At 28.5% G+C, this 14382-nt stretch overlaps 1 protein-coding gene across 2 annotated transcripts; it reads right to left on the bottom strand.

Moving 5' to 3' along the window:
* Positions 1-1459: 1459 nt before the first annotated feature.
* Positions 1460-8837, bottom strand: LOC105253547. Of its 2 annotated transcripts, none has more exons than XM_025409621.1 (7): positions 8415-8837; positions 7909-8063; positions 4941-5153; positions 3662-4873; positions 3518-3578; positions 3093-3417; positions 1460-2382 (listed from the first exon to the last, which is right to left on the bottom strand). In XM_025409621.1, the coding sequence occupies exons 3-6, from the start codon at positions 4989-4991 to the stop codon at positions 3128-3130; spliced, it is 1614 nt and encodes a 537-aa protein (XP_025265406.1). In that variant the 5' UTR covers positions 4992-5153; positions 7909-8063; positions 8415-8837; the 3' UTR covers positions 1460-2382; positions 3093-3127. The 2 variants fall into 2 exon arrangements, with proteins under 2 accessions (XP_025265406.1, XP_025265405.1); XM_025409620.1 differs by lacking the exon at positions 1460-2382 and adding an exon at positions 2776-2973.
* Between the last annotated feature and the right edge of the window lie 5545 nt (positions 8838-14382).

Raw genomic sequence — 14382 nt, 5'->3', positions numbered from 1 at the left:
GAGTCTTATCCCGTAGTCGATTACCACTAATTACCATGAATTATTGTAAGAAATACCGTTCAATTTTTATCGAAATCTTGCGGCGGGTCTCACGACTCCGGCCGTGTTCGGAAATTTGACTGAGTATTGTATCTCGCGTATTAAAGATTACCCCGCTGTAAATTATTCTTTGAGCTTCTGTATCGCGATTTGTGAGATATTATACATCACTTTATTACCGCTTTCATCGTTGTATTATAGTCACACATTTTGAATAGATCGTTTCCGTTATCACGATCCCTGACCTTCGCGTCAGTCGTTACAAGTCAAGTCCTTTGGCTTTCAAACTCGGATCTTCGATTGTTTATATTCCGAGATTTATCTGTTCGTTCTTAGTTTGTTTTTTTGATACCGAATTATACATATATTGATCTTATCTCTGTTATACCGTTTACTACACTGTAAAAAAATTTTGTGTAAAATTACACCTATTATTGTGGGTAATTTTAAGACCCACTATAATAGGTGTAAATTTCCACTCATTTGTAAATTTGCAGTATGCAAGTAAAATAAATTCTTTAATTTGTAATTAAGCAAATTACAGAAATAAATTAACAATAGCATGCAAAATTACAGAATAAGAAATGTAATAAAACTTCTTGAAATTGGAATACTAAACATTCAAATATTGAATTTACACAACAGAATGTAATAATACTTCACGCATTTCAGTTATTACAAATAAAAATATGAAATTTATGTTTTACGATTACAAGTTTACATTATTTTTGTAATAATATTATACAGGTTTGCGATATTACACTTTAAAATGTTATTTTTACAAAAATTATCAAAGAAAATTACTTGTAAGTAAAATTTTCAATACACTCTGTTGTGTACATTTACTATTAAAATATTAAATATTTTAACTTCAAAAAGTTTTATTACATTATTATTTTAATTTTACTTTTATGTAAATTCACTTCTGCAATCTGCTTAATTATTATTTAACTGGTATCACTAAGCTTGACGCTGAAAAAATAGATATATTTTCAATTTTTTTTTTTGACGCTGATATTGGCATGACAAAGGCTTTTGCATACTTAAAACATATAAATTTTACTTGTAAGTTTCATTTATTGAAAAACTTATAAGTTTCATTTTTTGAAACAATATACTATATATAAAAGCCTGATTTTGTCAATACCAGCGTGAAAAAAAATATTGAAAATCGACCTATTTTTAAACGTCAAGCTTAATTGACACCCCTTATAACAAATAAATTTATTTATATACACTAGATGGCTGGAGAAATAAATATTTATGCTTTAAAATAATTCAATCATTTTCTACAATATTAATAATTGTTTTATTATAAAATGTTAAGTTTTATATTTACAATGTCAAGTTTTTTATAACGTTTCGATATTACGAATGTTGCATTATAAAAAAGAAAAAAAAAACAATGCAATCTCTTTTTAGTAAATATATCATCGTAAATCTATGTCTAAAGTATCTAACGATTTTTTTGTGGTGGATTATAATTGTCGCAAATAATATTGATTCTTTAATATTCATCGCAAGAAAAAAATAGTAATCATGTTATTGACATGTCAGAATATAAATGGAAAATTAAAAAAAAAAAAACGTGGTAAGTACGCAGTTTTCAAAATTTGCTCGAAATAAAAATCCAATATGTATCTAAAATGGACTTTACAAATCTCCCTACTTTTATCGCACGTTATATCTAAACTCAAATACGTACTTGTATCAAAAATCTTTGGAATATAATCTCATTATAGATCACTTAATAAAGCATAAAAGTACAATACGTATCTTAAATTATAAGCTCCTTTTATAATCATCTGAAAAGCAATGAGCTTTTTGTAAGTAATATATTAAATATCTTATGTCTAAATTATTGCCTGTTGATAATAACATATTGTTTAATCGAGTTGCCTCAACTTTTTAAGATTTCTCTCGTTTAAACATATTATCTTTGGAAATTGCATTTAATCCTAAAATCACGAAGTTGTAATACTGATGTACCCGCTAAATTGACTTAAATCACGCAATTTCCGAAATGCGCGTAAACTTTTTTTTCGCTTTAAATCGAAGTTGTTTTTTATCAGCATGGTTCTGCCGCATGACATGAATTATGAATTGTGCTCTATGCAGAATGTATTTTATTACGAAAAATTACATAGATAGGTTAAATTATAATATAAATAGAAAGAATGCGAGAAACCAACTGATAAAGTCAAATTTCGATCTCAACTTAAAATCGGTATTATAGCGTATCCATAAGGATACGCTTTCATTCATTGATACATTCGTATATCGTATATTTTTTCGGATTTTATATTTTATAGGATGCCGCAATGTATAGAACTTTATCAGTTTCTGAAACAAAAAACTATATTAATACAGATTATACAGATATAAAGTAAATATTTATATTCAATTTAATTCTAGAATTATTTAAGAACTCACAAATTAAAAAAAATATCCTCTTTTTTCATGAAAAAAATCGTAAGGAAATGATCTCTTAATTTTTATTTAAACCATGTATCCGTAATGATTCCTTTGACTGTATAGTCTATATAGTATTTGATAAAATGAATAAAATTTTTAAATTTTATTCTAATTAGAAAGTATAAATTAAAAAGTAACATATATAGCATATCGTAATGTACATAAATATCCCTTTCTGAAACTAAAAAAAAATAACACAGATTATAAAGTAAATATTTATATGCAATTTAATCCCAAACTTAAGAACTCACAGAAAAAAAATCTTCTTTTTTCATGAAAAAATGTCTTCATTTTAACCACGTATCCGAAATGTAACACCTTTGCAATCAATTGACAGTATTTATGATAAATTAAAAATTTATTTTTCTTAGAAACTAAACTAAAAAGTATATCATAGGATAGGAAGTATATCATAGGAAAAGTATATCATGCTATAATATATAGGATTTTTATCTTTTTCTGAAAGAAATAAAAATATTAATAAAGATTATAAAATGAAATAAAAATGTACCATAAAGATACAATGTGTGTATATGCCATTAATACAAATTTGATATAAATAACATAATAATGCTTACTGTTGTTGTACATACATATGTACATACACACTACACTATTTGTGTGTAGCAGTATTTTCTTTGTTCGACGTTTCTCTTAATTTATTAAAGAGTGATAATACTTTGTATTTTGTTGATATCCTACGAGATTTTGAACCAGCAAGTGGATGAATATTTAAAAAGTACTTTTGTAAAAATTCTAAAGTACATGTACAATTTATGGGATATTCCATGTTGAAAATGTAATATACGGACATCAACATTTTCAAAGCTTCATAAAAGCAAAATGTCCTCTCAATCAATACATTTTCTATATATAAATAAAACATTCGACATGCTGCGTCATCTGTAATAATATAATATACGATAATGAAAGCAATTACAAACATATAACAATAAAAATTTACTAAAGTTAAATTTAGTATAACTACATATAGTGAAATTACTTATGATTATGATGCATGGTGCCACAGTTGGTGGTTTTATATCCTGCAATGATGTTCCTTCCTGTTAAATAAGTTATATTCAGTATTAATTAAGTCTATGACATTCATATAAGCAAAATAAATATATTTAAAGAAAATATTTACAGGATATGTTTTAAATAATCCTTCAAAATCTTCTTTAAAATGTCTCATTATAATTTGTATCAATTTTATCTCTGTTGGATTATTAGAATCATTGATATCTTTATATTTTTTATGTTGTCCATAATTGAGAATTTTTTCTTGTTTTTTTATAATTTCTTCCTTTAGAAGATCTATAGAATGTCCCATTAGTTTTTCATAATGCCAAAACATAAATTTTTTTTGTAAAAGTATCGGCCACGTGGTTTTAATATTTTTGATACTAGGTATTTCATGAACATTGTTCAAAAATAATCTTTGCGCAGGATATGTAGCTTCAAGATAGGAATTAATTTTGTGTTGAATTTTAAGATCGTTTCTTGATGAATCATCGTCAACTATTTGACATAGAAATTTAGTCTTTTCTTCAATTGTTTCCTCTGTTTCTGTATCAATATATTTTTCTGGTTGCCAATTACTACATCCTGCTTTAGCGGATAATACTTTCTTTTGTTTTTTTATAGGTATATTTAAACTTTGGCTTAGACTTCTTTTCATATGTGGCCTATTTAAGTAACAATTTCGGTCTCGAAGTTTTAAATATGTGGTATGAAATCCATCGCCAAAACATGTACCATCTTCATTTATATCTTTAAAAGTTTGTGGGTATTTATTAACAATTTTTTCAGCTATTATTTTAAACGCTTTGGATGGTATAAATTCTTGAACGTTTCTCATTTCAGAAACGGTACGGTTCACAACTGCATTTATTACATATTTGCTGCGACTTCCATTTTGCAGTTCTTTAAGCACTGTTGGTTCTAAATTATTCCATGGTATTTGAAAATTTATCCAAAATTCAAGTTCTACTTGTTTATTATTTGATATTTCATTTATTGGAGATGAAATAGATAGCGAATTTGATGGCGAAAAAGTTTCCTCATTTAAACTAGATGTGAGTGAAGCAGTATCAGAAGACATAACTGCAGTTTCATTTTGTACAGACCAGGATTCTTCTGGTCGTAGTAACATTAAAATTTCACCGGAACAAAATTTTAGAACCTCATTGTCATCAATTATTGTGCCATCTTTCTCTATGACAAGAACAGAACCAACAATTCCAAGTTTAATATTACTTTTTGTAATAAGATCTGTTAGCATATCATCTGATTCACGAAGTATAAGTGATATTTTATTTTTTCTATCGGCAGACCAGACTTTATAGAGATACGACATCTAAAATAAAGAAACATATATATACATGCATAATGTAACAATTTACGTTGAAGTATAAATTGCTTACATCATTTGAAGATCCAAATTTATGAATCAAGAGGTGCATACTTGAAGACATATACAGGAATAGAATTTAAATTAGTTTCCAGGATAGGATGTGGTGCAAGTAAGGAAGTGTATGGGAACAACAACATTTTCTCTACATTGCAATCTAGACCTTTCAATTCGAACTGTTCATATATGCCAAAATCAGGATTATATGTAATTTTTGTTATGGTACCTAAAAAATAAATGTTTGTATAGCAGTTATTTATCAAAATGTATTTAATTTTACATAGAGTGAAATAATCAAAACAATCTTTACCTACACAGATACACATATTTTTTTTATATGTTATACCTTTAAAAGTAACTTGTGAGGATATGTACTTTATATTTTCATTTTCTCTTTTATGAAAATAATCTGTTATAATGAAAGAAATTTGATCATTAAAGTTTTGAGAAATATATTCTTGTGCATCATCTGCTATTACTAAAGTACGATAATTATTATTGAAATATTGATTTTGCAAAAATTGATGTTTGTGTGATAATAATTTAATTACGTTCTTAAAATTTTGGGAATGTTTAACAATGTTTTTAAAATACCTATGTTTGCTTTCAAACCTCAAGGTCCATAAGTGTTTCAATGGACCAAAACATGTAGTTAAAATGGGATAATGAGAAATATAATGATGCTTCGGCCTTAATTTGATACTTGGAAAACATTTTACTCTCAATGATAAGTAATCATTTATCTTTTCTTGTAATAACGCAATCTGACCAAAGGACAAAGCAGGAGCACAAATTAAAGAACATATTTCTCGAAGATATAACATTAATATCCAAACATCATCCTTAATATTCTTAACTACATCAAAGATTGCTAAGGGAAATATTAATAATATTTTTCTGATTTGACTTGCAGTGCCTGCAATTTTAGTTGAATCTCTTATAAGAGGAATACAATTACGTACATTTTCGTACAAAAACTTCATTTTTTGCAATCTATAATTTAGAAATTGATAAGGAAACCAACCTTCTTTCACAAAATATTTTATACAATATATAAGATCATATGAAACGATTCCTTCAAAAAGATCATGTGCTATGCAGGGTGGTAATCCTGGATTACAAATGTGAAAATAATTAAGTTTATTCAGAGGCGAATCATTTTTTATTCCTTTTACAGCTTTCATGATATTTTTTGCTTGTGTGACACACAAATTGTAATTATCTGAATTTCTGTTTATATTAGTACATGCATACTTTGATTGGAATTCATTTTGAGTTATATCACAAAAACGACAAAAATATTCAGAATTAAAATTTTCGGTAAAACCACCAATTTGATGGCTTCCTAAATTATCTCCCAACATAGCAACAACAGTGCCAACAAAATTTATTGTTTTATTATCAACATTAATATCTATTCCTCCATTTTCTAAACATTTTAAATCATTTATAAGATATTCCATTATTTTTTCCCAACCAAAAAATGTTACATGTTTTTCATAGCATAACATAACAAGCTGTATATTATCAACTTTTGATCTGAGATAAGGGGGTAAATTTCCTAGCACCATATATACGCCAACAAGTTTAAATTTTTTTTTGGCTGAACCCAAAGGATTACATATTTCAAATGCATCTTGATACAATAAAATTTGTAATGTATATTTATTATTACGAAAGAAATTATTGTTTTTTATTACACTACCATCTTTAATATCAAAGAGCGCATTACTATTATAAATCTGAAATAAATTTAAACAAAAGTGTTGAATATCAGAATTTTGTAATAAAACCTTAATAGTTTTGATAATTGGAATATAATAATAAAAACATTGTTTGTGATTGTTATCAATTCCTAAATTAATTTGTACAGGCATCACAATGTGAAAATTTTGTTGAAAATATATATTTCTTGAATACGTATTTCGAAGACTACCATTAATGGAATTATGAATATTTTCAAAAAAAGAATAACTGTGTTGAAACATATCTTTAATTTTATCTTTTATATCATCTTGAATATCACTTTCATTTAAAGACTTAATAAAGTGTTCATGAATAAGTTTCGGTATAGATGACATACCATCTATTACAGCTTGTAGAGCAAATTCTGTTAGAAAATATTTTGCAGTCAAATTTAAATATAATTGTGAAATAGCTTTTTTAGTATTTTCTATATCATCAAAAACTTGATTTGAAGTTATCTCTTGAGAAACAAGATTGAAATTGTTACTCACATCAAAATTAAATTCTTCGTTATTAACAATAAACTGCTTATCAAAATTGTTTTCATTATTATTATATGAATGATGTCTACATATGTGCACTGCATAATTATTGACTGTCTTGAAAATTGTGTTATTTAGAAGACAAGATCGATATCCACAACAAATCCCAATTTTACTTTGCCTAATATGATTATATAAATGTTTATGAAAATCTACTGTATTTGTAAAATAATTGTTACAGTTTTTTTCTTTGCAACAATAAGTAACACATGTTCTTTCTTTATAATTTTTGGTGTGGCATCTAAGAATATGTTTTTTAAAATTAACATATTTATTAAAATGTTGCCCACAGTTTTTGAACAGACAAATAATTTTTAAATAAGGCATGTTTTTATGAAAAATTTGATGCTTGTTATACAAAAGAATGGATGAAAATGTACTGTTGCACATTACACATTTGAACATTGTTCAATATTTAATCTTCAAATAAATAAATAAAGAAATTTATAATTGTGTAGGAAGGAGTTTGTGTGAAAGGAGAAATAAAACTGGACTGAGATAGGATTCATATAAGGATATTTCCTTTCAAAGTAGTAACTGCAACATATTTCATATGAAGAATTATTGAAAAAAGGAAAATAAAACTGAATGTCACAAGTCACAAGTGAATGATATTACAATGACAATTATAACATTTGTATGTTGCACATGTTTTGAAATCAATTAATAAAACATATCATATTATGATCTTACCTTGTCCTTGGTAAATTTTTTTTGTAGACTCACTCAACTGTTTGGAATGTTGCTTTAGAAAACGTTGTATGAGGAAATAAACAGAACGAAGTTAATAGTTAGAGATGATCTGCTCAAGGTCATTAGAAGAATCCTCTTTCTTTTATTATATATCACTGCAAATTTTAAGTTAAAAATATGTCAGATTACATAGCACAAACTTAGATTTTAACAAATTTAAAAATTAATATTTATAAAATTAAAAATACAAAATTATATGTATGTAAAACTGTGATTTTTCAAATAATTTTTACGATTGTAAGTTGAATTTATGTAAAAACGATAAAATTTTATTTAAAAAGCATGAAAGATTCTATTAATTTACAAATATATATGCAAAAAATTTTTTGTTTGAACATTACAATATAAAAAATAATGATATTATAAAGATTGAACGAAATTACAATGAACAGCTATTCTTTATAATGTATATGTTTCGAAACTAATTATTAAAATATTTTACTTACCTATCTTGTGAGACCAAAAGATTGCGTGATTGAACAAACAATAACGATTTAGGCAAATTGAACAAAGACGATAATCTCGATGAATGTTATACGGATGTTCTCTCTCTCACAGCAGAAATATATAAAAATTCACGCACTTCGGGATCCGGACAATCGGACAATGCTTAGGGCTAGAAAGTACAATGGCTAATGGCTGATGCAATATGCAATCACGCACGAACACGAACTGGCAGCTTTCCGATCGTCATTTCGACGGTTTAGCCAATTCATTACTAGTACGTCAGACTTATAACACGCATGCGACAGCGCTGCTTACGCGATCGCTAACAATCAACTACGAGTAGCTGCTGCGCGCCTATCTCGAGATATAAGGTCTGTTCTTTTTAGCTGAACTGACTGCACTAGTTCAGAGTTTGTCTTTCTCCTTTCTATATGGAGAAGAAAAGATAAACTCTGAGCTAGTACAGCCAGTTCAGCTAAAAAGAACAAATCCATTAATGCCATCACATCGCGCATATTCTGCAGCGAGATATTACCATTATATTTTGGTAATATTACAAAAATTAGGATAATTACATAAAATATTTGAAATATTATATTATTTATGTAATTTTCCATATAAAATAAGATATATTTACACAATAATAGACAAATCTACATAATTTTTGTAAAATTACAAAATTTCTGTAAAATAATATAACTTTTTTAAAATTACATGATTTTGTGTATTTACTGCATTATTTATGTAATTTTTACGTCTATTATTTGTGTAAATTTACCGACTTTTTTTACAGTGTATCTGTACCATTATTGTTTAATATATTTAGATAATTATAAGTAAAATAACTGACTGTCGATTATTTCTCTCTCCTAAATACTGTCTAGCGCTCTCTCTCGACATCTAATCCACAAAGAACTCTGCCCCTCTGCCAAATACTGAGCCCAGGGTTACCGGATCTTGCCGTTACCGTATCGTTATCGTGGCGCGGAAATACCGCGCCTGGCGCCCAATTACATAAGTTACCGTATTATAAGTTACCGCTTTTTCAGTTACCGCATGATACCGTTTTTCAGATATCCTACGGAATTTTGATAATCTAATTTTTATACCGGCCAAGACCTTGCACGCTACCTCCTCGAGTTCGGCGTTCTCGAGGCGGGCAACGACGTCGCACCACATTAGTACATTATTATGGTATATATAAGATAAAGTTTAATACATGCATTTTTATAAATAACATATTGTAATGATTTAAGACTATACGTACTAACTTAAATAGAATTCAACATTACGTATTAATCAAATTTAAATACTACAGGAAGAGTTTCCTTATAAAAAATATTTATATAAATGAATAGCTATATATTTCCTAGATAACAAGCTTGTTGTACAAGCTTCTTTATAAGCAAACTCTTCCAGCAATAATATATAAGGTAACGTAGAACATATAATGCATATTTACAAATAACTTCCATATATTATCTTGCATATGTATTAATGTTTTATTAAGAGCACATACAATAATGCAGAGAGGATTTGAAATTAATTGAAATTAGATTAGTAATAATGAATGCTATTCGCATTAGTACATATACTCTTAAATCATTACTACGTATAATATATAAGATTTCCTAGATAACAAGCTTGTTGTACAAGCTTCTTTATAAGCAAACTCTTCCAGCAATATTGAAATTAGATTAGTAATAATGAATGCTATTCGCATTGGTACATATACTCTTAAATCATTACTACGCAAACTTTATAAGAAATTATTTCAATATCATATTAGAACTTTAAAAGAAATTATAATTTCAATATTGCTGGAAGAGTTTGCTTATAAAGAAGCTTGTACAACAAGCATGTTATGTAGAAAATCTTATATACTATGCGTAGTAATGATTTAAGAATATATGTACTAATGCGAATAGCATTCATTATTACTAATCTAATTTCAATATTGCTGGAAGAGTTTGCTTATAAAGAAGCTTGTACAACAAGCTTGTTATCTAGGAAATCTTATATGCTATGCGTCGTAATGATTTAAGAGTATATGTACTAATGCGAATAGCATTCATTATTACTAATCTAATTTCAATTAATATTAAATCCTGTCTGCATTATTGTATGTGTTCTTAATAAAACATTAATACATATGCAAGACATTATATGGAAGTTATTTGTAAATATGCATTATATGTTCTATATTATCTTATATACTATGCATAGTAATGATTTAAGAGTATATGATTTAAGAGGACATGTCGCTAGGCGATCTCCTCCAAAACACCCGCAAAAACGAGGAAATAAAAGCCGTCCACCGCGAGTCCGCGACGGACAGTCGTTAATAACAAATCAATCAATAAATAGTGCGACATCGTGAACTAACCTATATACTGTGCGACGAATCCTTCAAGGAAGTCAAACGCTCTAAATCTAAGAACGAAGCGATACAGGAAGGGACGATAATAAGGAAAGAAGACTTATAAAGAGACCGACTAAAAGTAAAACACGAGAATCTATTTGTGTAAGAGATTATACAATTATAGAGAGTATACTATTTTACAATAAAAACGTTGTAGACTAAAACGACTGAAGGTTTTGGTTACGATACCCGGCTACCCCACACCCCGTGCCGCGTCCGGCACAACAATAATAAAAAAATAAAATTTAAAAAATATCCTCTTAAAGTTGTACAGCTGTTAGAAACTAAATATGCAATAAAATTTTTATCAAAAATATTATTTAATTAATAATTCAATATTTAATGTAAAAAATTAATTTTGACTGCCGTGAATTTCAAAAGGGTGTTTCCACTTTTAAAATTCTATTACTATTTGTAGATAAATTTACATATTTTTTGAAACTTTATATTTTACAAAATGAATTTGAACAAAAAATGCATCTGGCATTTGAATATATTATTAAAAACCGCAAATTAATACATCGCAATAATCGAACTAGTATGTTTTTTAAACTGCGTTTTTTAAACTGCGTTTAAAAACAATAGCGTATTTTAAATCGTGTATTTTTACTTTGCGCATCCGTTGAACTTTGCGACATTATGCATGTGTAAATTTCATTTTAATTGTAAAATTATTCAGATTATACAATGCACATATTTTCCGGTTAAATTATTATTATTATGAAGCTTATACACTACTCAAAAGAAAATAGGGAACACTTTTTGTATACCGAAAAATGGGCTATTTTCAAATGATTGTAACTCAGCGAAAAATGATCGTACAAAAATTTTAGAAAAAGCGTTTTGAAGCTCAAAGTTTCAACTTTAACGTACAATCGATAGTTTTTAAAGATCTTTTTATGTTTTCACTACTATGCCCTAAAAAAAGATACACCGTTTTTTTCCACAAAATTACGTATTTTTGACGCTCTGTAGCTAGATAAGAAAAATTCTCTCGATAAATCCAACTCAATTTCCGAAAAGCATGACATTTTCTCTACAGAATGTTTTTTTTAAAACTTTCCTATGATTTATTTTGACTGAGTTACATGACTTTGAAGCTAAACCTGTATTTTTCAAAGCAATTGTCGTTACTCTGCGAAAAATCATCATACGACATTTTTAAAAATAGCATTTTCAAGCTTCAGCTTTAACGCGCTATCGATAGTTTTAAAAAAATTTCTTCATCTTTTTAGTCCTATGCCCTAAGAAGGAAACACTGTTTTTTCCTTAAAATTACAATTATTTTCGACATTCTGCAGTTGCTATAAAAAATTTTTTCTTAAAAAATTTAGATCAATCTCCGTAAAAACAACTTTTTTTCTACAAAATTCTTTTTTTAAAAACTTATTTACAATTTTTTTCGGTCGAGTTACATGTCTTTAAAAACAACCTTAAATTTTATTAAAAAATGACGTTTACCGCCGGCATTAGCGTTACCCAATGTGCACGTGGAGGTTGCCGGTCGGGTTTTGCACATCGTGTGTGTGTGTGTGTGTGTGTGTGTGTGTGTGTGTGTGGGTGTGTGTGTGGGTGTATGTGTGTCACACAGCAGAGATAAGGACCCCGCAGTTCGTCACTTCTGCAGTATTTAACGACTCCAAACCCTCTCTGCTGTATGTGTGTGTGTGTGTGTGTGTTTAGTATTGTGTATTGCCTCCTCTCTGCTCAATTACAGCTTGTGATCGTTCTTGCATGTTTATGCATCTCCGAATTAATTACTCCGGAATTTCGTTCCAAATTTGTTTCAAAATTTCTGTTAAGTCATTGAAATTTTGCGGCTGTTGTTCTCGACGTCTTAATCGTCGTTCCATCTCGTCCTATGTATGCTCGATTGGATTTAAGTCCGGGCTGTTTGCGGGATGGTCCAGCAACGTAATGTTGTGTTCTTGAAGAAAATGGTGAACATAACTCGCCGTTTTCTTCGAGAACACAACATTACGTTGCTGGATCATCCCGCAAACAGCCCGGACTTAAATCCAATCGAGCATACATAGGACGAGATGGAACGACGATTAAGACGTCGAGAACAACAGCCGCAAAATTTCAATGACTTAACGGAAATTTTGAAACAAATTTGGAACGAAATTCCGGAGGAATTAATTCGGAGATGCATAAACTTGCAAGAACGATCACAAGCTGTAATTGAGCAGAGAGGAGGCAATACACAATACTAAACACACACACACACACACACACACATACAGCAGAGAGGGTTTGGAGTCGTTAAATACTGCAGAAGTGACGAACTGCGGGGTCCTTATCTCTGCTGTGTGACACACACACACACACACACACACACACACACACACACACCCACACACACACACACACACACACACACACACACACGATGTGCAAAACCCGACCGGCAACCTCCACGTGGTGCACATTGGGTAACGCTAATGCCGGCGGTAAACGTCAATTTTTAATAAAATTTAAGGTTGTTTTTAAAGACATGTAACTCGAAAAAAATTGTAAATAAGTTTTTAAAAAAATAATTTTGTAGAAACAAAGTTGTTTTTACGGAGATTGATCTAAATTTTTTAAGAAAAAATTTTTTATAGCAACTGCAGAATGTCGAAAATGTGTAATTTTAAGGAAAAAACAGTGTTTCCTTCTTAGGGCATAGGACTAAAAAGATGAAGAAATTTTTTAAAACTATCGATAGCGCGTTAAAGCTGAAGCTTGAAAATGCTATTTTTAAAAATGTCGTATGATGATTTTTCGCAGAGTAACGACAATTGCTTTGAAAAATACAGGTTTAGCTTCAAAGTCATGTAACTCAGTCAAAATAAATCATAGGAAAGTTTTAAAAAAAACATTCTGTAGAGAAAATGTCATGCTTTTCGGAAATTGAGTTGGATTTATCGAGAGAATTTTTCTCAGAGAAAAGTGTTCCCTATTTTCTTTTGAGTAGTGTATAAGCTTCATAATAATAATAATTTAACCGGAAAATATGTGCATTGTATAATCTGAATAATTTTACAATTAAAATGAAATTTACACATGCATAATGTCGCAAAGTTCAACGGATGCGCAAAGTAAAAATACACGATTTAAAATACGCTATTGTTTTTAAACGCAGTTTAAAAAACGCAGTTTAAAAAACATACTAGTTCGATTATTGCGATGTATTAATTTGCGGTTTTTAATAATATATTCAAATGTCAGATGAATTTTTTGTTCAAATTCATTTTGTAAAATGTAAAGTTTCAAAAAATATGTAAATTTATCTACAAATAGTAATAGAATTTTAAAAGTGGAAACACCCTTTTGAAATTCACGGCAGTCAAAATTAATTTTTTACATTAAATATTGAATTATTAATTAAATAATATTTTTGATAAAAATTTTATTGCATATTTAGTTTCTAACAGCTGTACAACTTTAAGAGGATATTTTTTAAATTTTATTTTTTTATTATTGTTGTGCCGGACGTGGCACGGAGTGTGGGGTAGCCGGGTATCGTAACCAAAACCTTCAGCCGTTTTAGTCTACAACGT

This window comes from Camponotus floridanus, unplaced genomic scaffold (genome assembly GCF_003227725.1).
Source record: "Camponotus floridanus strain SB8 unplaced genomic scaffold, Cflo_v7.5 scaffold271, whole genome shotgun sequence".
Classification (NCBI taxonomy): Eukaryota; Metazoa; Arthropoda; class Insecta; order Hymenoptera; family Formicidae; genus Camponotus; species Camponotus floridanus.
This window is presented reverse-complemented; position numbering and strand designations above follow the sequence as displayed.

Bases quoted from the DNA above. Each gene is read 5' to 3' on its own strand.
- LOC105253547 (XM_025409621.1), bottom strand. From the start codon at position 4,991: ATGTCTTCAAGTATGCACCTCTTGATTCATAAATTTGGATCTTCAAAT. The intron at 4,874-4,940 runs GTAAGCAATTTA...TCTTTATTTTAG, and splicing joins AATTTGGATCTTCAAATGAT to ATGTCGTATCTCTATAAAGT. The intron at 3,418-3,517 runs GTAATTTCACTA...ATATTATTACAG, and splicing joins ACCATGCATCATAATCATAA to ATGACGCAGCATGTCGAATG.